Genomic DNA, 23,245 nt, shown 5'->3' on the forward strand with positions numbered 1-23,245 from the left:
TTTCATCACTTCATGCCGGCACGAAAAGGATTTTGGCATCACTGCAAAATGAAATGTTTTTGGAACAAGCCACAGTAAATTGCCTTGTGATGACACTGGGGAATAGCAAAAATGCTAGCAGCCGGTGTTAGTCTGCAGAGGGCCTTAGATAACCAAATATAGACTTCACATGATTTGTTCAAATTCTGTGATAATAGTATTCCAGACAAAGTTTTTTTTCTGTACCAAAAGTAAAGATTGAAAAAATTCAGCTTGGTCAAGAAACGAGGTTTGCCATGGGACATACAATATCTGGAAAAAGAGGAAATCATAAAATTAAGCCAGTTAACTGGAATCAGCTCAGAGTAAGCAGAGTTTCCAATGACAGACACTGCAGCATTCACAGTTGATGTCTTCAAAGCAGATGAAGAAATTCGAGCAATCTCAATTGCACATTTACAGCCAGGACAATGTATTATATCTATGCATGTCTGTCTGTATGTATGACAATTTTTAGTGGGTTGGAAACTTGTGAAGTTTCACATGAACAAGAAGATGTCCTCCTCAGCTTTGTGCACCCACACAGTTCTGCTTGTTCCTTCCACTGACCAACCGCTAAAGACAACTGTTGGATTCCTGTGCAACATGTTTTCATGATTTTAGAAGCACCAACATCATCATCATCATCATCATCATCAGGAAGACAATACAGTTATCTACAATCTGCCATTGGCAAAATTTTAGAACTGTTTAAAACAAAAAATGGAACAGACTATTTTGTATGTTTGTTTTGCAAATTTGCTGTGTTGTGTATTATACTTTTTTTCATGGCATGTGTTATATTTGTGTTGAAATTTATTTATATAATGGAATAAAAAATTAATTATGGGACTTAATGAGCAAAATGTTTCACTTTTCAATCTTCTCGAAGTGCTATAATAATAATTATTATTATTATTGAAACATATTCTTACTCACCAAAATGCAAGACCCAAAAATTAAAAAATATTACTTTAAAAGCTTAAAGCACGCTCTTTCCAGCTGTAGGAAAAAAGAGACACCGTTGAGATACTGCTCCCACCCGTAAAAAAAAATGACCTACCCTTATATTTGATATTTGCAGTAAAATATTTTGGCCAAATTTGCACATGCATATCTTTTAATCTAAGCATCCATAAAAAAGGTATCTTTATATATTAATGCAAGTGACCAAATGTTTTCTAGAACTTCTAAAAAAGCCTAGCAAACTTGGCACATTTGCACCTTTGTATTATTGCGAAGACAAGTAGCCTCTATTTAAAAGCCCCTAGAAATTTAGCCACTGAAGATACCGGACTGAAATTTGGTATACAACCATGCAAGACCTTATAGAACCTTCACACCAAATTTCATTAGATTTGGAGCTGGTCGAGTGGGGACCCTGGTCCCCTTGACATGGAATGACCCAACAATATACGTATGCCATCTTTCATTTTCTAATATACAATGTCTAGATATTCTTTAGTTCCCTGGCACAGTGAAGCATAAACTTGATTTCTACTATCCAACATCTACACTCCACAAGCTCCTGGACAGTACATGGCACATTGTACTAATATTATCAACTTTTATCCTTGTTCCAATTGCTTATTAAGCAAGCGGACAAAAAATCGTCCATATGTCCCTGTACAGTCTTTAATCTCCCTTATCTTATTATCCCTACACAGGATACATGATGGTAGCAGAGTAACTGTCACACAATCTCCGTAGAATACCGGTTCTTTAAATTTACTCAGTTTAGGGTTTCACTGGAACTATGTCATCTTTCTTATAAGGCTTCATATTTAAGTATCTATGATGATACTAACAGCACATCTCTGAATTCGTTAAATGATTGCTGTCATGCTTACTTAATAAAAATTGCAAATGCTGGACTAATACAACAGAATTGGACCTGTATGTGATTTCCTTTACAGATGCATTGCATTTTTCCAGAATCCTCCCAATAAATCTAAGTCTCCCATTTGCCCTCCCTAAGACTGGTATAACTTGATCATCTCATTTCATACCACTGCTTAGAATATTACCTCTAAATGCCTTTATGATCTGATGTGCTCAAAACGTTTACTACTAATCTTATAATATGATACTATTGGGTCCTTTCTCTTTGCTATAGGCATTACCTTACATTTATTTGAATTTAAAGAGAGTTTATAATCATTATCAATAAACTAAACTCCATCCAAACATGCCTTGATAGTTTCGACCAAACGCCATGTTATCCTTAGCCAACAGATATCACTGAATATGGAGAGGCATGTGGTCAGCACACTGCTCTCCCTGCTATTGTCAGTTTTCGTAAATGGAGCCACTACTTCTCCATCAAGTAGCTCCTCAACTGGTCTCACAAGGGCTGAGTACACCAACTTACAGCGCTCAGCAGACCTGGATGGTCATTAACCTGAGTGTAAATAAGGGCTGACAAGCACTTAACTTCAGTGATCAGACAAGAACCGGTGTTCCCATTGCAGTAACGCCATTGGCAAGCAGAAATTCTGTTCATGTCTTTCTGCACCTCCTTACAATTGTCCAGTGATAGTGTCTTCTTGTACACGAAAGAGCATCACCAGCAGACAATCTTATACTGTTGCCATTCCTAGATGAAAAAAACTGCTCAAGTATATTGAAAACATTATAGGCCTTATTTGCTCTCTTGGGGCACACCTAAGAATTATTCGCAGTCCAGTACAGAGTACTGGGTTCTACTAGTCAATTATTCTCTGAGCCAATCACATATTGTGGAGATACTTCATAACGTCATATCTTGATAAGCAGTCAAAAGTGTGAGACAGACAGAATCTGCCTGCTCACTTGTATCTAATGTTTGAATGATACCTATCTTCACACAAACACAGTTCATTTCAGTCAGAAATATTCTTCTTGGCATTGCAACTTTCACATATATTATTGTGTGTTACAAACAGCTCTTCAACATCTCCCAAGCTGTCACACACACACACACACACACACACACACACACACACACACACACACACACACACAGAGAGAGAGAGAGAGAGAGAGAGAGAGAGAGAGAGAGAGAGAGAGAGAGAGAGAAGCAATCTGTAGGATCATCAAACAAGTCAGTTAGACTTAGCAGAGAGAGGGTCCCAGCAATATCTGTTACTGAAATTGTACAATGCTGAACCTCAATGTTTATTTACTAATACCTGTAGCAAACATAAGAATAAATAACAAACTATCAAGTTCAGATGCCCTAGATTTACACCTACTTGATCAGACAATAATTTCAACCTACAGCCAGTAAACATATTCCAAAAGTACCATTATAAACCAGTAACTGAACTGATTTAGCGAAATAACAGACATGCCAAAACTGAATGAGGAAAGGGCGTTTGTTCCGCACTCCTTCTAAATAAGTCAAGTATATTAACAAGCATGCCATCCAGCTCAATAACACATAGGCTAAAGAACTACTGTGGTTTGTAACAGTTACTTCTCTCTTTTGATGTGTAAATGCGCCCATTAAAAATATCAGAGTGTTGCAGAAGGATGAATCCAGCAAGAGGCAATGTATGCACAGCCATCTGTCATGAAAACACAACTATTTCACCATTCACCACAAAACTAACATGTAACACAAGTTGTAAGTAGCACCCCCATCCCTGCTCAGCTCCTTGCAGCACTCTTAATTCTTCAATTCTCCTTTGATGGTAACATGCTGTGTATGTATTGGTATACCATTTTAAATAAGGCTGTTGTTATGTGTGAATTTGTCTGTCTCTGTCACACAAATTCTCCTGCTGACATCTTACGGCTACAGTAGTATAGGATCTGTGCCGTCTAACTATTCCTGACTGCGTAAAGGAAGCTTTTTACAGGTGCTTTTGTTGTAAATATTGCACCTACTAGTGCCACTCATCTGCTGTGACCCATGACACCATCAAAACAGCACTCAAATATGTAAAATACACACTACAACTGGAATTTTAATTACTCTCATAACATCAAATTCACTGGCTTTGCAAAATCACAGCCTAATATTCAACTTCGAAACCAACACGACAGATCATACTATCATCATACCCTATATTCAAAAAAGTTACATAGAAGCAAAACAAGTATTCTCAGTGTTCTGTTTTACTTCACTTTGCACATGAATGTAATCACATGTCTTATCAAATCACTTCACCACGAGTCAAAGCTGCGTTCTTGTATCAGTAGGTTCAACCACCCATTTTGTTCATTACTGGATTGCTTTCAACGTTTTGGTGACTTAAACACAAATACATGAATACAGTGTTGTACAATAAACTGTACTGTTCATTTTGACACACACATTCACCACAGGTGTCAAAGTGATCAATCCTGATTCAATGTTCATAATCGTCTGCCATGTAAAAAAGTATAATTAAATTAAAACTGAGCTATTCATGGGATCATATGTCTACCATATCTCGGAATAAATAAGAATAAAGTTACGGCTTCAGTAACCTAATTGAGGATAAATATGTTTGATATACATTTATAACAACACAAATATACTACGCTAATAATATTCAATTACGACAACACTACTGTTACTTTAAGCTACTGCAGAGAAAAAAGTATGTGATATGGCCACTTACTCCAAAATAGGTTGTAATGACAGCGGATCCTTTGCTGCAAGGTGTTTCAAGATTACTGCGACAATCACTTCCTTTTGATTTAAAATAAGCGGTAACGTTTGAACATTCGGGAGCTCCCTTTTGAAGTTATCATAGCTATCGGTCAGGTTTAAAACATTCCATTTTTGAAGACACTGATGCATGTATGTGTCATTCTCATCAGCATCCTCAAACTTATGCCTGACGCGGTGGAATACATCTATGTCAATATTTGCTATGCGCTCCGAAAATGGCTGGAACTGCACAGAAATAACTTCAGCACACGTGTACAATAAATATGATAAATTTAAATATTATATCTCAAATGGTAGGTCAGTATAAAGCTGCTAAATGTAGACAACTTTCAGTGCCTCTCAACATTACAAATAAAGTATAAATGAACATTTTACTGTTGTGTCAAGGGAAGGGCAAAAAACAGACTTAATGATGGATGAATATTAGAGAGGCTCATAATGAACTAGTAACATTATAATTATTTTCTACAAATGCTACTGCGTTCTTAATTTCAGTTAGAATCAGCACTCAGACCTTAAATGTGTTGCGTTCCTTGTGTCTCGTGGGCTTATTCTTCATTTTACAACCTCTAGTACAGCAAATTACACAAATCTGACAAGTGCACGCTCTTCTAATACAATAACGAACTAAGAAACTACACAGCACTACGTATACACTGTACCACCACCGACCACATGGTCTTCACGAAATAAACAAACCAAAGATAAAGGTAAACATTATGTCAATTGCTTCGAGCATAGATTTTAGTATCTATGGTCAAAATTCTTCGACCATTATGGTCGAAGTGGAAATTGTCAAAAAACAAGTGAACACCTATGGTAAAAGCTAAGCTTGATTCGATAGTTAAATTCGTGGTTTCCGATGCGCATCTACATTTATCCTGTGGAAAGCATTCGTTAAGTGTATGGAGGATGGTACTTTGCTTTGTCCCATGTAATAGAGTTTCTTTAATACCTTTCGCCAATAGCGCGTGGGAAGAATGATTGCATAAACGCCTCTGTGCATAATGTAATTAGTCAGATATTGTCTTTGCTGTTCCTACGAGAGTGATGCATAAGCCATTCTACTGTATTCCTAAATTACTCAATGAATACTAGTTCTTGAAACTTTGTAAGAATAAATTCACGAGAAAGTTAGCGTCTATGTTCAATTGTGGTCGAGTTCCGAGTTTTCAGATTGTGTGTGAAGCTCTCCCATGGGTCAAACAAACCCACACGGGTGTAAATTCTCTGTCTTCTGTTCCATCGCCTGTTGCGGCTTTCATTACAACAATGTGTAGTTGATAAAGAAATCTCTATCCTCAAGAAAATCGAAGTGGTCAAGGACATAAAACACCCGATGTTAGGAATTGCTGGATTAAGACACCGGTAAAGAAACAAAAAATGTGAGATCATAATAAGACAGCCCATAATAGTGATACTAATGGTACAACTAAAAATAAATTTACAGCTCTAACTTACAGTGGCCTGATGTCAGAAACAATAGACCAATGTTTCCGAAAGATGGACATTCGGATTGGTACGCAGACAACTAATTCGCCAGGACGTGCTTACGACACCGAATAGATCAAAAACCTAATAAGTTCAACAAATTAGGTGTCTACAAGATCCATTGGGATGACTGTGACAGGCATACTACTCATATACTGTCCAGATGGGCCGCTCTGGTGAAATCTGCTGCAGTAATATATCCATTCTCAAGAACAGCTTTTGTCACGCACGTGGTCACTGGAAAACATACTCTGTAGGACATTGAACATGGGTTAGAAATATCGCATTACTCAGTGAAGGGAGGAAAGCTTGTTCTACTCGAGGCACTGGAGTTCTGTATGGGGAAGGCCCCGATATGATCTTGAATGAACAAATGGAGTTCAACCAGAATTATTGTTTTTTTTTGTATTTTCGAAGAAAAGCTGTAGAGTTCATTACTAGTTACTGTTATGCAATCGCACTTCTTATGGACCTTAGGTTGCGAGGACACCACTGTCATCTGTCATCTAGCCACGTGTGTCACCAAATTCTGACAATGGAACTACTTCTCCTTCTTTGTGTTCCAATATAGATTATGACTGAAGCGAAATGCTTGTAAATACAGTTACGTCTATCTATGGATCATGTGTGTGTCTTACATTTTACTTATAGCTTTCCTTTTACTTTATGTAGATTTGATTTATATCATGCTTTTTGTAATGATGCTATATTTAATAGGAAAAAAATTAACTTCCTTATTATTTATCAGTCACACTATGTTCACTTGTATTAAGCATTGTATGTATGTTAAAATTCATGATTGGTTCGTCTCACTTGGTGTAAATTCGTGTACTCACATACCACATTTCAGTCTTGTTGATTATTTCTGTTAAGCCAGTGCAACTCCTTACATAGTTCATTTTTTCTTAACTGTCTGGCTGGACAGCTTTCCTTTTATTTCTGTCAGCACTGATGGCTATTTTCTATGTTATAATATATTATGCTCACATCAATCTGGGTATGGTTTTCTCCTTATTTTGTATACTGTTGTTAACAGAGACTCAGTTCTTAATATTACTACATACTGTTTTACAGGTGTTGAACAATTTTTAATTCTTTTTGCCATTGCATAAAGCTCTCTTGCCATATTATCTGTTTTACAAATGCAAGTAATGGATGATTAATCCAATTTTGATTATGCTGCTGCCCCCTCTTTCTTACTTAAACCTCGCAAGATTATGGTACATGTTTATATTTTTATTGTTACACTAGTATTTTAATGAAGTCATGTCATTTGACAATTACAAACGATATGTCTTCTATATGTTACATGTTGTCATACAGGATAGTTTCCCAGTCTTGTAATAATGTCTCCTTTTACATTAAACTTTCAACAGTAGTTAAATTCATGTACAATGTTTTTGTTCGTAAGGTAGTTGTTGTTTATTTCTACTGGGTTACTACCTGGTCTCGCCCTTGATGATATTTTTGTCGTCAATATATGCATGATATTCACTACTAAAACTGTTCAGTGCAGATCATCTGTATCTACAATTTGAGTGGTAGGTTATCTTGAAAGCAGTAAATTATTATCTATACAATGCTTTAAAGCTGATTGTGATGCATGTTCATTTTACTAATGGTGTAGGTTCTCCTGATATGTATATTGTGTTGGCTGTAATATTTTTAAACTGTATATTACTTAGTCAAGATTTTTGAGGAGATTTCTTTTTCTGCTCGTTTACAGATCTTTAGATGATTGTTGTACTCAACGAGAACCAATCATCATGTCTCGTGTAAATTGTGACCTATTAAGCAAAAAAATTGTATGAAAAAAATTTAATTTAATAGATTACAATATGACTGGAGAACTTATGTGGAAACAACGTTGGTTTTTTCCAAAGTTTTGGGTTACTTCAAGAAGTGGGTCTGAAGCTCAATAGAAGGATTCAGTTTCAATTTTGTAATCACCCCTGATACTAAGTCCTCCCCAGACTATCTCAAATGCAGCTTTAGTTTCTGGTTTGGTGGATATGAGTATCTTTTCCAATGCAATAGATGCACTATCTGCATTTTCTGTTAGTCTCTCTTTCGATATACACTTAAATTTCCCCCCAAAATCTAAATATTACCGATTTAATCTTTTAACCAGATTTCTGTACTAGTATTCTACATGCTTCACTGCTGTTCAGGGACCAACAAAATATTGTACATGAATTCAACTACTCTCAAAATTTTAATGTAACAAGAGACACTATGAAAGACTGGGAAACTATCTGATATGACAACATGCCACATATAGAAGACATATCCTTTGTAATTGTCAAATGACATGATTTCATTAAAATACTAGTGTAACAATAAAAATCATCCTTTACTTGCATTTGTAAAACAGATAATACGGCAAGAGAGCTTTATGCAATGGCAAAAAGAATTAAAAATTGTTCAGCACCTGTAAAACAGTATGTAGTAATATTAAGAACTGAGTTTCTGTTGACAACAGTATACAAAATAAGGAGAAAACCATACCCAGATTGATGTGAGCATAATATATTATAACATAGAAAATAGCCATCAGTGCTGACAGAAATAAAAGGAAAGCTGTCCAGCCAGACAGTTAAGACATCCCCATTCTAAGAATAAATGAACTATGTAAGGAGTTGCACTGGCCTGACAGAAGTAATCAACAAGACTGAAATGTGGTATGTGAATACACGAATTAACACCAAGTGAGACAAACAAATTATGAATTTTAACATACATACAATGCTTAATACAAGTGAACATACTGTGACTGATAAACAACAATGAAGTTAATTTTTTCCTTTTAAAATATCATATAGCATGTATTACAAAAAACATGACTATAAATCAAATCTACATAAAATAAAAGGAGCAAATAACACTAAACAACTATGCTTCTTGGGCACGGCCCCTCATTGGGGAATTGGAAGATACTACGAAACACGAGTTGGTCTTTCTCAGGGACTGTCTGGATAATGCAGGTGCCCAGCTAAGGATAGCAAAACCACTTTGTACCCTCACTGATGGTGTTACTGACACGTGTAGAAGCCACCACACTACAAGAAGCATTTTTATGCACTGTCCAAGGCCATCTTACCCCAATACTCCTAATCCCAGTTGCATTCCTGGAAGAAATATGACGCATTCAAGCAGAATTAACAGTACTTTCGGTATTTCTATTAACAGTGGAGGAAAAATTTTGGTTGCTGTGCTGTCACATAGTCACTGCACTAGTATGCAGGATGGCAGTATAAAATTCAAATAAAAATACCATTAATTGTCAGGAACTGCAGATTTCGGTTTTACACCCTACATATCTAGCTACTAGTATGGGGACTCCTGAAAATGTTTGTGTGTCTAAAAGTATATGAAATATTACTTGAGACATCTGTGAGACACCAGCAAGCGCTGCCATCCACACATGAATTACTAAACTCTAAAACCATGCCAGTACCATCTGCGTCATGCAATTAACTCGCACTGTCACCTGATCATGTGAGTTTACTCTATTCCACCCCCAGATATCTGCAATGGATTGCCCTAAAGAGGTGTTTACGCAGAAAACATCCTTTTTCAAAGGCTAATATCGCGTTGGTTGTTCTCAGTGGCAGCGCACTGGTTGTCATTGGTAGTGCACATACTGGTGCACAACAGGTAGAACTATACATTGCTTCATAGTTCTCATATTATTTCTAGTTGGCTTTTCCAGTGTTTTTCGCTGATTATAATTGTACATATTATCAATGTTTCATTGTCAAAGACAGTTATTTGAAGTATTGTGAAATAATATTCTTGCCAACTATTGAAAATAATTTTTAAACATTATGAGTAGATACATTAGCAATGTGAGGGACTTTGCAGTTGTGTAGAATGCAAAGATATTGCCTGAATGGTACTAGTGTCTGTGGTACATGTGGGAGTGAATAGAGAGTCACAAATCAGTAGTGAAAAAGGTCAGTTGTGGAGCATTTGTGAGACTGTGCAAAAATAAGTGTATTAAAACTGAACATTGTCATACAATATAGCAAGGTTTAGTGGATATGCAGGGCATGGAAATGTATGGGCCACAGTACAAGAAGTGGTTTAAAGAAGATTATAAAAGTAAAAGTATTGTGTGGTCAAATATATTTTAAATTTATCCATGAATGAAAGAAGAGCCTTGCGTAAATGGTTGTTGTTGACAAATCATTAGATTGTGCCAATTCCAGACCCAGCTCAATATAAGACTGTGACATTACAAATACTTAGAAATGTAGAAGACATGCCAGTGTCATAGAATTATTTTACTGAACAATACAATAGAGAGATCAAACTTTCATTCTCATCTTGTCTTAATGAATTTCCCATCTCATTATTGACAACAGCAGATTCTTTTGCTGTCACTACAACAACTGAATGTTGCTCAATTAAAAGAGAAATAAACCTTCATATAAAATTAATGAATGTGCCATGTACTAAAATTTCAGTTTTTTTCCTTCACTGAAAAGATCAATGTTGTCAAGGTATTGATATCATTAACCAGTTTTATAGTTTGACTAAGATCATTATCTCACTGAAAATAAAGTTCAGTAAGTAACTGTATCATTTTTACTGGCAAACTACACAAAAATTTTACATGCTAATGTAAAAGTGTCATTTTATTATGGGATATTTATTGATTTTTTTATGGCGATCTTGGATTTTGTACTTTCACCATTATCTTTTGCTAGTTGCTGTTAATTTCAGCCATCATAAAATTCATTATTGTGTTTTCTTGAATTTTGATCAGTAGTAAGAGATAATTCATAAAACCTAAAAACAATGAACATTATGATCACTAATATTGCTCAATCAACAGGCCTACCACAATATATGTTGCTATTAGTAAATCATTTTTTATCTTGTACGATTCTAAAGTGTTCAATATAATGACAGTTGACTTTCAAAGATTTAGTAATCACTTGCATTTCCATTGAGCTCTTGTATGTGCACTGAACATTATAACTTTCTTATTTTTACTTAATTACATAATTCCTAACACAACAAAGATATTTAATTTTAGAATATCTGTCCATAAACAGGCACATTACCATTTTATTTGATTTAATGATGACAGTTTCAGAAAACTTAAGTTTCTTAATTAATAACAAACATGACTAACTAGTCAAAGTGATCAACCTAATTACACAGTTTTCGTTTCAAGGCATTATCAGTGGCATAGACACTTGCCTTATAATGTTTAGTAGTAAACTTGTCTGAATTATTTCAGTTCACGTTCTTTGGAACTGATGCCTTAAATGAAATTTAGATGCACTTTAATCACCGTCTATTACTAACAGTTATGAGTGGGTTGCGATGTGACATATCTTTTCCAAACTTCTGACTACCATCCACTATTAAGTAAATTGAAAGGAGAGGTGGGAGAAAGGAAAGGGAAGTAACTGATAATATCAGCTACATCATGACTTTATGCTGAATCTCTCCACCACCAATGGAAGCACCATCCTAAGTAATACCCATACTTTAATTTACATATCCCATTTATCCTTTGAGGTCCTATTCAATGAGAACTTGAACTATCTGAAAGATAGTTTGGACACGGCCCTCCTTTCCTCCTAGATCAGATGTAAGCTGCGTGTAGTGGCCATATGTCAGTGGAACTGATAACAATAGGAACCACAGCCTCAACAGTCTGCATAATTCTAGTCAGAATAGGCATTTATTACTACCAATTCTAGTGTAAGGTTGACCAAATTACATCCCTGTCAAACTTCAACCCTCAGGTAAACACCAAAGTCTTGACTGACATAGGACAGTGCACATTCTGAACTAAAAACTGTGTTTGTGACAAGCATTTGAGAAACAACGAAAAACGTGTAAATAGTGCGAAGGAACAGACAACTGAAAGTACATTTCACCAGTAGGAGTGCTCACAGAATTCAAGTAGGAGGATACAAATACTAGTATGTAAATGTTATATTACAGTGCTTCAGTTGCAGCCCATTTTCAAACAGGAATTTTCTGGCAACATTTAGCTAAGGAGGGAAGAATATAATGAACCAAATGGTGCTGGTAGGTACACCATTTTTGCAATAGTGACTGCGACAATCAGCTACCCCATGTTGATGAAACACCCTCTGCTTCTGTGCCAAGCTACTTCTGTGAGGCCATGACTGGGTCTATGGACACTAACCACTGTTTGAGAAAGGAGTTCGAGACACAGAGGAATGTTGCAGTAATACTTCTTCTGTATGATCAGATCCAAACAGCAGTATTTATACCCCCCCAACCCCCCTCCCACAGGTCAGCCAATTATCACCAGGCAGCGGGGCTATATTACGATGGTCATTCTGTGTCCGACACTGATATGAAGATGATGCAGCCGCCACTGCCATGACCTGGCCTTGAACCCTGGATTGCTGCCTGACTGACCTGGCACTTACCCACTGCAGCTGCCACCACTGTGACCAGGCCTTGAACCCTAAACTGCTGCCTGATTCCCCAAGCACGTGACTGCCACTGTAGGTCCACTCACCAGGATCGAATTTCCTTCAAATGATCCCGATTTGATACTGAGGACTCCCCAGTCCTGCATTGCTGGGGCTTACATGGGCTGCTGTAGCTGTAAAACATTTGGTATGTAGTTCAGGCCTTTGGGTCGCCCTATCGACTTCTCTGTGACAACGACAGGCAATGTAGCCAGGTCAGTACACAGGCTGATTACTCAGCGCCATGCCAGCGTTATAACACAGCAGCTGTTGCTATCGGTAGTCGCTACTGCTCACAGGACCTGTGCTGTGGCGATGATGTGCTGAAAGATGATGTGTCAGTGTATTTGTCGACCTTACTGAGGTTAACACTCGTAGGTCCAAAGACTAAATTAATGTAAAAAATAAACGGCAGATCAGGATTTGGTAATGATGAAGAATAGGATAAAGCTTAAGAGACTAAGCAGGGAAAATCCATTTCCAAAGAAGTGGGTTACAGACATTCTAAGGAATGAAGAGACATGCCTGAAGTTCTCTAAGGCTATAGATGCTGCGATAATGAATAGCTCAGTAGGCAGCTCAGTTGAAGAGGAATGGACGTCTCTAAAAACGGCAATCACAGAAGTTGGAGAGAAAAACTTAGGTATGAGGAAAGGTAGCTGCAAAGAAATGTGGGCTTTCAAATAACTATGCACCCTCTGACTCAAAGCTGAAATATTAAAAGTTTTGGCTCGTTTCGTTGTCTAGGGGCTGGGATATGTAGTTGCCGCATTACAGGCCAAATCATGCTGAGTCTACAATGTACGATACGAAAGGTTTCTATCACTCGGCCATTGCGAATTATGAAAGTAACATATAAATTTATATATGAAAGATTACTATTAAATAAAATCTGCAGGTACCATCTTCACGACTTAAAATGATGAGTACAATACTAGAAGTACTTTTGAGAATGCGATATATTTCTGCAAAACACTTACTGGTGTCGATGGTCCAGCAATTAAAGTATAAGTTGAATAAAAGGGAAACAATAGATTCCTAGTTCACGTAATTAGTTGTGATCAATAACTCAGCTCATGAGATATTCACTTCTAAATGCACAAAATGTCTTCACTGTAGAAGCCAGGGAAATCTCTCAAGTGGACAAGTCGGCACTCCAAAGTATTTCTAACTGCCACAACCACTGGCAAACTTCTACACACTCTCCTCTCCAAGTCTCTGGCGCGACCGAGCGTCCGTCGCGCCATCACGTCCAGCACTTCTGTGTCCTGTGCCGTACTCTCGCGAGCTCCCTTCCATTCACTTCAGTAGTTGCCTCCCTTAGTAACGAGTGCTATGGTTGGCTACAGCGCTCCCTCCACGTTTCCAAGCTAACTTACACTCACAAACATAAAACACTTTCGAAGTACTGGATTTACATTTAAATAACTTGAAATTAAATAAATATTTCTACGACTACACCATAAACACGCTCTAACACACATTATTAGATACATAAACAAATTTTATTTTATCATATATCAAAGAAATAGAAGAAAAGGTAGGCCAGTAGACTAATGTCTCTGTGCTCCCTATAACACTAAATATTTAACTGATTTCTTCATGAATAGTATATATCGGATATAAACAAAGACATTCCAAGAAATGAAGAGACATGCCTGAAGTTCTCTAAGGCTATAGATGCTGCGATAATGAATAGCTCAGTAGGCAGCTCAGTTGAAGGGGAATGGACATCTCTAAAAGTGGCAATCACAGAAGTTGGAGGGAAAAACTTAGGTATGAGGAAAGGTAGCTGCAAAGAAACCATGGTAGGAGAAGAAATACCTTAGTTGATCAACAAAAGAAGGAAGAAAAATTTTTCAGGGAAGTTCATGAATAAAGAAATACAAGTTAGTTAGGATGAAATAAATCGGAAGTGCGATTAAAAAATTGCTACAAGAAAAATCTGAAAAAATCGAAAAAGAAATAATTGTCAGAAGGACTCAGCATATACGAGGGTAAGTCAGTTATTATCCACAATTTAGTTATATTTTTGCTTATTCTGGTAGTATTGTCATTTTACATTGATGACGCATGCTTTGTTTATTTGTTGTTGTTCTTTGCAATTTTCAAGCTGCTAATTTAGTTTCGTTATTGCTGCCGTGCTCTTAATCATGTCTGCTCCGCTGTCTATTTGCACCAAAGAAGAGCACGATTCATTGATCCGTTTTTTGTGGTCAGAAGATGTATCGGGGGTCGAAATCCATCAAAGACTTTCGATACAGTATGGGAACAGTGTTTTGCCACAACAGAGTGTCTACAAATGGACTGAAAAATTCTGTAATGGTCGCACAAGAGTTACTCACGATGAAAGAGCCAGACGACCATTTACTGCCACCAATGAAGAAACCATTGAGTGTTCACGTGAAATGATTCTCTTAGACTGACTATTAACTATTGACAAAGTGGCACATCGTCTGCAAATTAGTCACAGTTCTGCCTACGAAATCATCGACAACAGAGTTGGGTTTCATAAAGTTTGAGCAAGATGGGTCCCAAATAACTCACACAGTTACATAAACAAACAAGCTTGGACATCTGCAAAAGAAAAACATTTGGATCGCTATGGCAACGAAGGGGACAACTTCTTAGATGGGATCATTACTGGTGAAGAAAAATGGATCCATCATTATGAGCCAAGTGAGTAAACGGCAGAGTATGGAATGGAAACATTCAAATTCGCCATGCAAGAAAAAGTTCAAGACCCAGCTGTCTGCAGGAAAACTGATGCTTACCGTTTTTTTGGAAACAGAAGGTTCAGTACTGGAACACTATGGGGAAAGGGGCACAACAATAAACAGTGTACGTTACAATTCGAAGCAAACGCCGAGGATTGTTGTCAAAAGGAGGTGCGTTGTTGCATGACAATGCCCATCTGCATACTGCTGCCCACACTGCTGAAACGCTCGAGAAACTCAAATTTGAAGTACTGGATTATCCCCCATATAGTCCCGATCCTGCCGCTTCTACCACTTGTTTGGCCCACTCAAACATATAAGGAGCCGTCGATTTGCCTTGAACGAAACAGTGAAAGAAGCTGTGTATTCCTGTCTCGCAGCTCAACCAAAAACCTTCTTTTATAGGGCATCAGGAAGCTTGTACAACGATGGACCAAGTGAGTTGAAATGCAAGGAGACTGTGTCGAGTGTCGAAAAATGATATTCTTGTAAGTTTCCTTTTTCATTGCAATAAAATTTTATAACTTCTTTGTGGATAGTAATTGACTTACCCTAGTAGAAAAGTCACTTTCTGTGAAATTAAAAGCAAGAGCGGTAACATGAAGAGTGTAATGGTAGTTCCAATCTTAAATGCAGAGGAGAGAACAAATAGGTGGAATGAGCACATTGAGGACCTCTATAAGGGAGAGGACTTATCTGATGATGTGAAAGAAGAAACAGAAGTCGACAGAAAAGAGATAAGGGATCCAGTTTTAGAAGAGCTTTGGAAGGTTTACAATCAAATAACACAGCAGGGCTACATAACATTCCATCATAATTTGTGAAATAACTGGTGGAAGTGGCAAGAAAACGATTATTCATCTTGGTTGTGGAATGTGTGAGACTGGCAATATATAAAAAACATCCACACAATTTCAAAGATTGCAAGGGGCGACAAATGGAAGAATTACAGTGAAATCAGCTTACCAGTGAGCATCCAAGTTGCTGACAAAAATAGTATACAGAGGAATGGATTATAAATTAGAGGATGTGTTAGATGATGATCAGTTTGGCTTTATGAAAGGTAAAGGCACCACTGAAGAATAATCAAGCGGCATTCATAGGATCTGTCGACCTGAAGAAAGAGTTCGACAATGTAAACTGGTTCCAGATGTTTGAAATCCCTAGAAAAGTAGGGGCAAGCCATAGGGAAACATGGGTAGTATAAAATATGTACAAGAACCAATAGAGTACAATAAGAGTGGAAGACCAAGAACTAAGCACATGTGTTAAAAAGGGTGGAGACAGGGATTTAGTATTTCACACCTGCTGTTCAATCTATACATCGAAGAAGCAATGACATAAATAAAAGAAAGGTTCAAGGTGAAAGGTGAAAGGATATCAATGACATTGCTTTCCTCATTAAAACTGAAGAAAAGTTACAGGATCAGTCAAATGGAATGAACAGTCCAATGAGTACAGAATATGGACTGAGAGTAAATCGAAGAGAGGCGCCGAAAGCAATGAGAAGTGGCAGAAACGAGAACAGCAACACATTTAATATGATAGCTGGTGATAATGGAGTAGACTAAGTTAAAGAATTCTGCTACCTAACCGGAAAAATAACCCATACTGGAGGTAGCAAGGAAGAGATAAGAAGCAGACTAACACGGGAAAAAGGGGGATTCCTGACCAAGAGCATCTACTAGCATCAAATACGGGTCTTAGTAGAAAGTTCTCAGACCGTACGTTTCGACCACAGCATTGTAGGTCAGTGACACAATGACTGTGGGAAAACCGGAACAGAAAATATTAGAATCATTTGAGACGTGGTGCTAAAGAAGAGTGTTGAAAATTAGCTACACTGATAAGGTAAAGAATGAGGAGATTCTCCACAGAATCGGCGAGGAAAGGCATTTATATGGGAAACACTGACAAGAAGAAGGGACATCATTTTAGGGCTGTGTTAAGACATAAGGGAATAAGCTCTGTGGTACTAGAGGGAGCTGTAGAGGGTAAAAACTGTAGAGGAAGCTAGAGCTTGGGATACAGTCAGAAAATAATTGAGGGCACTGATTGCAAGTGCTCCTCTGAGATGAAAAGGTTGGCGCAGCAGAGGAATTCGTGGTCTGTTGCATAACACTTGCCAGAAGACCGATAAGTACCTGTCAGAGAGGTCACAGTTTGTACAAGTAGTAATTGACGGGAAGTCATCGAGTAAAACAGATGTGACTTCTGGTGTTCCCCAACGTAGTGTTATAGGCCCTTGCTCTTCCTTATCAATATACACGATATGGGAGACAATCTGAGCAGCCCTCTTAGGTTATTTGCTAATGATGCTGTCGTTTATCGGTTAACAAAATCATCAGAAGATCAAAACAAATTGCAAAACGATTTGGAAAAGATGTCTGTATGATGCGAAAATTGGCAATTGATACTAAATAACGAAAAGTGCGAGGTCATCCATATGAGTACTAAAAGAAATTATTTGAACTTTGGTTACATGATGAATCAGTCAGGTCTAAAGGTTGTAAATTAAACTAAATACTTAGGAATTACAATTACGAACATCTTAAATTGGTAGGAGCAATAGAAAATGTTGTGGGGAAGCTTAGCCAAAGACTGCATTCTACTGACAGGACAATTAGAAAATGTAACAGATCTACTAATGAGACTGCCTACAATATGCTTGTCCATTATCTTTTAGAATACTGCTGTGTGGTGTGGAATCCTTACTTGATAGGATTGATGGATTACATCGAAAAAGTTCAGAGAAGGGCAGTGCGTTTTGTATTATTGCGAAATAGGGGAGAGAGTGTGACTAAAATGATACAGGATTTGGGGTGGATATAATTAAAACAGAGGCTTTTGCGCTGTGGCAGAATCTTCTCATTAAATTCTAATCACCAACTTTCTCCTCTGAATACGTAAATATTTTGTTGGCACCGACCTACAAAGGGAGAAACGATCACCATGATAAAAATAAGGGAAATCAGTGTTCGTACAGAAAGAGAGAGGTGTTTGTTTCTTCTGTGTGGTATACGAGATTGGAACAACAGCGAATTCTGAAGGTGGTTCGATGAACCCTCTGCTAGGGACTTAACTGTGATTTACAAAGTATCCATGTAGATATAGATGTAGATGAAAAAATAAACGAAAAATAAAAAATAAAAAGGCATTTGTATCCTCCGCTGCCTTCTTGTGCTGCACTTACAACCAATCTCCAGTAGAAAATCACTCGCCCACGCCAAGCCAACCTGAAACTCACAACATATGAAAATATATAGTTTAAGTGATACAATGTAGTAAACATCTCGTAAAAATTCATAATTTTAGGGTTATTTCTTATGCTAAAGTGTCACATAAGTAATGTCTGTGGATAAACTTGCCACCACAGATATGGCTCAGGTCATATGTAATAAAGAAGTTAATAAGATAGATTTTTCTAGTGTAGAACATGATGTATTATCTTCTTCTCCCATAAATTATGCTTGATGAGTTGAAGCATTGCTGAAAAACTTCTAAAAATTTCGTGTGGTGATCGTTTTATCCTTCTGCCGCCAGTAGCATAGCCTCAGATTGGCTTAAGATGGAAATGATAGTATATTTATGTATTTTGAAAAATATGATAGTCAGTTTAGGAATCGAAACAGTAATGTGGCACTTAATTTGAGAGTTAACAGTCATGTTTTAGGCATCAAGGGCAAATTACACATTAACTGAACTCTTCCATTAGCTTAAGGCTATAGAACAGTAATTCAGACTGCCTAATGATTTTGTGAAGTATCATTGCTGGCCTGCTTAGCCTAGTATTTTTGACAACATGAATTTTTTTGTTATAGGCTTAATTAGGTTCGTTTTGTTCATGGTATCACTTAGGCCTAAAATGAAGTATCAACTGTCTTCTTAATATACTAATTTTAGCATGTGTTTTGTTGTATTCTTTTGTAACAATTTAGGTGTGGAAATAGTAATGCAGCATTTAATTTGAGACTAAAATATGTTTTATGTACTAATTTTGGCAGATATTTTAGATGCAGAAGCAACTTTATAACACTTTACATAAACATTGTGTGTGTGTGTGTGTGTGTGTGTGTGTGTGTGTGTGTGTGTGTGTGTGTAATCTGTGTTTCCATATCTGAGGGGTGGAAAAAGAGTAAGCTGTACCAGTACTGTCAATATCTTTATGTTTTTGAACATGGCGCAAAATTCCGACTGTTCAGATACTTTTGAACTTAGCAGCTACATTTTAATAGCCGGTTAAATGCTGTACTGAGACTGGCTGTTTCGTTTACATGTCCAGTATATCCCACTGTGACACCAGGGAAAGGAAAACGAGGCTTGTGTTATCAAGACAATGACATCATAGGTAGGACCGAGCAAGGTGGAAGAGTAGTTAGCACAGCGGACTCACATTCACGAGGATGATTGTTCAAACTTACGTTCAGCCATCCTGATTTAGGTGGTGGTGGTGGTGGTGGTGGTTAGTGTTTAACGTCCCGTCGACAACGAGGTCATTAGAGACGGAGCGCAAGCTTCGGTTAGGGAAGGATTGGGAAGGAAATCGGCCGTGCCCTTTCAAAGGAACCATCCCGGCATTTGCCTGAAACGATTTAGGGAAATCACGGAAAACCTAAATCAGGATGGCCAGAGACGGGATTGAACCGTCGTCCTCCCGAATGCGAGTCCAGTGTGCTAACCACTGCGCCACCTCGCTCGGTCCCTGATTTAGGTTTTCTGTGATTTCCCTAAGTCACTTCAGGCAAATGGCTTCTTTGAAAGGGCATGGTCGATTTCCTTCTCCATCCTTCCCTACTCTGATGGGACCAATGACTTTCCTGTTTGGTCCCCTCCCTCACATAGAACAATCAACCAACCATGGAAAGGAGGCATGGCTTATGGAATCATGTGTAGGGTACTAACCAGCACATGTGACAATACAAATACAAAGAATGTGCAGAAATTAGCAACCGTGAATTGTTCAGAAATTAAGAAATTCAGCCTTCAGTTGCAAGGTAAAAGTTTATTAGTTTATCTAGATTTCGATGCCAATAATGGTATCTTCTTCAAGAATCTATAAATTAATCCCTACAGACATATTTTACACATTGAAATGCAATATCAATCTAATGATTTCATAATAAAGAAAATCGTGGCACTTACAAAAAAAATTATTTTGAGGGCCAAACGTTGGACATGTTACAGAATAAAATTAAAAAAGAGTAAATATGCATAGTCATAAGATTATGTCTGTCAAAAATAAAAACATTAAAACAAACATAGATGGAGCTATGCCGGCCAGGAATAAGAGTCACACGTAAACAATGAGGAAATTAGATGTTGCGAGCAGTTCCACGGCGAGGCTCGGCCAGACAGATGGTAGCTGTACTACTTCCATTCCTCAGTTAGTTCTTAATTAGTACCATAACTGTAAATGCAGTGGAGATCAAGGTGAGCTCCTGAGCATTGCATATTTCATGGTATCTTTTGTGTCCCATGTGGTAGATATGCACACAATAATCAATGATTCCCTGAGTCCAAAGAAGGCTGGAGGAGGTGCAGGCTTCAAGGGTCATGGCTGATGGCTCATTGTGGTTGTTGTTGTGTATCTTCCATGATGGCTGCAGCAGTGGTGCCATTGCATGGTGTAGATATAGGAATTGGGCTCAGCTGGAAGGAGCTGGTGAGCATAGTCAGAGCTGGCTTCCAGTCAGACAGTATCTACATGTACAGCTGGTTAAATGATTTCTGCATGGCGCACAGAGAGGATGTGACTCACAGACACAGTATAGTGCCCACGTTTGCTGTGTCAGTGGTAACGATATGCACTGCTGGTGGCGAGGCTAGTGGCATCTGCTAGAGGCTGGTTTGTCAACAGGCATACTTATGTTGTCGACTCTAATGCTGCCATACAGGTGGTGCATGTGCTGGCTAGTGTAATGTCTCTGGAAGGTAACTCCTGTGGTACTGGAGTAAAATCATCCCCTGGTCACCGGTGTTGAGCTAGTAGCTGTTGTGGCAGTCAAATGGCCAGGATGTAATAGTGTCAATATCACGTCAAGTATCTGGAGAGACTTTTGTAGTTTTTTCTAATTAATAGTGTGTGATGAAATAGAGAGACGACAATTGTTATGATTTCCGTGTGTGATAAGAGTATGATATTCAATGTTTTCAGGTACGTGTCTGAAGTCATGTTACTCATTCAAATCCCTGTACCAACACACCATAGAAGGCTGCTAAAGAAGCCAAAGCTAAACGATGTAGTCCACCTTCATTCTGGCAGCAGACTGTATTATTTTTTTATGGAGATTTAGAGTGGTGCCTCCTAAACTGACAGAACATTCGAAAATCCTGGTACTCTGATAGAAGCCTTGTTTATTTTGAAGGGTGATAAAATGTAAAGATGAGAAATATCTGTTTTATTCAGTGATCACTTCAATTTTGAATCATAACTAATAAGACAGAAATAATCATAAAATTAAAAACATAGTATCGTCAAAATGCTGTAAAAACCACCACTTTACTAATAGTTTTTTGTCTAGTACTCATAAACTTCCTGTGGAACACCAGTATTCTGCAGAACACAGTTTGGGAAACCCCAACCTAGAGGTACACTACTGTTCTGTCTTCTGGGGGTTTCATTGTGTACCTCCACTGTAGACATGTATGTCCCAACACTAAAAAAATATTGTGTTACTTTCTTTTATAGCTTGTGACGATTAAAGTATTATGACTACCCCTTGATTCAGCACAATCTTCCAGCCAAAGTGATTTGACTTCTGGTGGTACTTACCTCTACACACATTTTAACGTGTGGACTTTTCTCCAAGCATCTTCAGTGGTTACACAGGCTACAGACACAAGAACAACACTTTCAACTGCGAATTTCATCTACATTTATATCCATACCCTGCAAACCACTGTGAAGTGCACTGCAGATGGTGCTTCCCATTGTACCATGTTTAGGGTTTCTTCCTGTTTCATTCGTATATGGACTGCAGGGAGAACATTTACTTAAATATCTTAATGTTCACTGCAATTAGCATAATCTTGTGTTCACAGTCACTATGGTAGTGCTATAAGCACTTTTTTACATGTTAAAGGTTAGTTTGCTTCAATTCCTATAGAGTATTAGTAATTTTTTAGCGAAACAGATAAAAAGATAATCAGTAGACTCAATTTAAAGTTATTTATTCTGTCCTGTACTATATGGCACAAGCCAAAATGCAGCCCCTGTATGAATGCTATTCTCGAACATGGAATGAGTTGGTTGACATTCATAAGCAGATGGGAATCGCCCTGACTATTACCAAACGAATCAGGTATTCCAAGAGCTACCAAGAATCATATACCTGTCGTGCTGGTGCCAAAGGTACCTTAAACCTCAACTAATATCCTCTCCTGTGGATACTGTCTTCTCTGCATGCAGTTCAGGATCTGTCATTACTAGTCCATTTGACTGCGAGTGAGTTTCAGTGGTAGTTCTAGGAGTGCTGTACAGGGTGTTTACGGATAAGGGAGCGCTCAGCGTGTTATTCGGATCCCCATAAGCAACAGATTTGAGGTGCAGTCCTTCACTGAAACGGAAACTGAACCAGTGGGAACACTTCACCTGTTTTGAGGAAATCTGTTTTGTCTAATGTAAAGAGGGGCAAATGCAAAATGGTAGGGGTATATTAATTATAGGCAGTTCAGACGTACGGCAAATGATTCTAGCCTGAGTGAAATTGTAGCAAGGGACAGGAAAGAACACTGTGTGCACTCAGTGTGTATGCCTGGAGCCTCATTCAACATGCTGAAGAGGCCATTCTGGCAGCTACAGAGTGAATAGGGTGCAACCTCTGGTGGAACAATCATTTTATCATTTCAGAGACAAAGAGGCAAGCGAGTGTGCTGGGACTTTCCCCAGATTACTGCTACTAGCACCA

General features: G+C 37.9%; 1 protein-coding gene across 1 annotated transcript in view; it reads right to left on the reverse strand.

The window, feature by feature from the left end:
- Positions 1–5,370, reverse strand: part of LOC126341185 (small subunit processome component 20 homolog) — a 219,754-nt gene extending 214,384 nt beyond the window's left edge. The window contains exons 1-2 of the mRNA XM_050001756.1: positions 5,175–5,370; positions 4,608–4,885 (exon numbers count right to left, since the gene is read on the reverse strand). Of these exons, the coding sequence (XP_049857713.1) occupies positions 4,608–4,885; positions 5,175–5,219 (323 nt within the window). The 5' untranslated portion in view covers positions 5,220–5,370. The remainder of the gene's footprint in view (positions 1–4,607; positions 4,886–5,174) is intronic.
- Between the last annotated feature and the right edge of the window lie 17,875 nt (positions 5,371–23,245).

The sequence above is a fragment of the Schistocerca gregaria genome, chromosome 1 (genome assembly GCF_023897955.1).
Source record: "Schistocerca gregaria isolate iqSchGreg1 chromosome 1, iqSchGreg1.2, whole genome shotgun sequence".
NCBI lineage: Eukaryota > Metazoa > Arthropoda > Insecta > Orthoptera > Acrididae > Schistocerca > Schistocerca gregaria.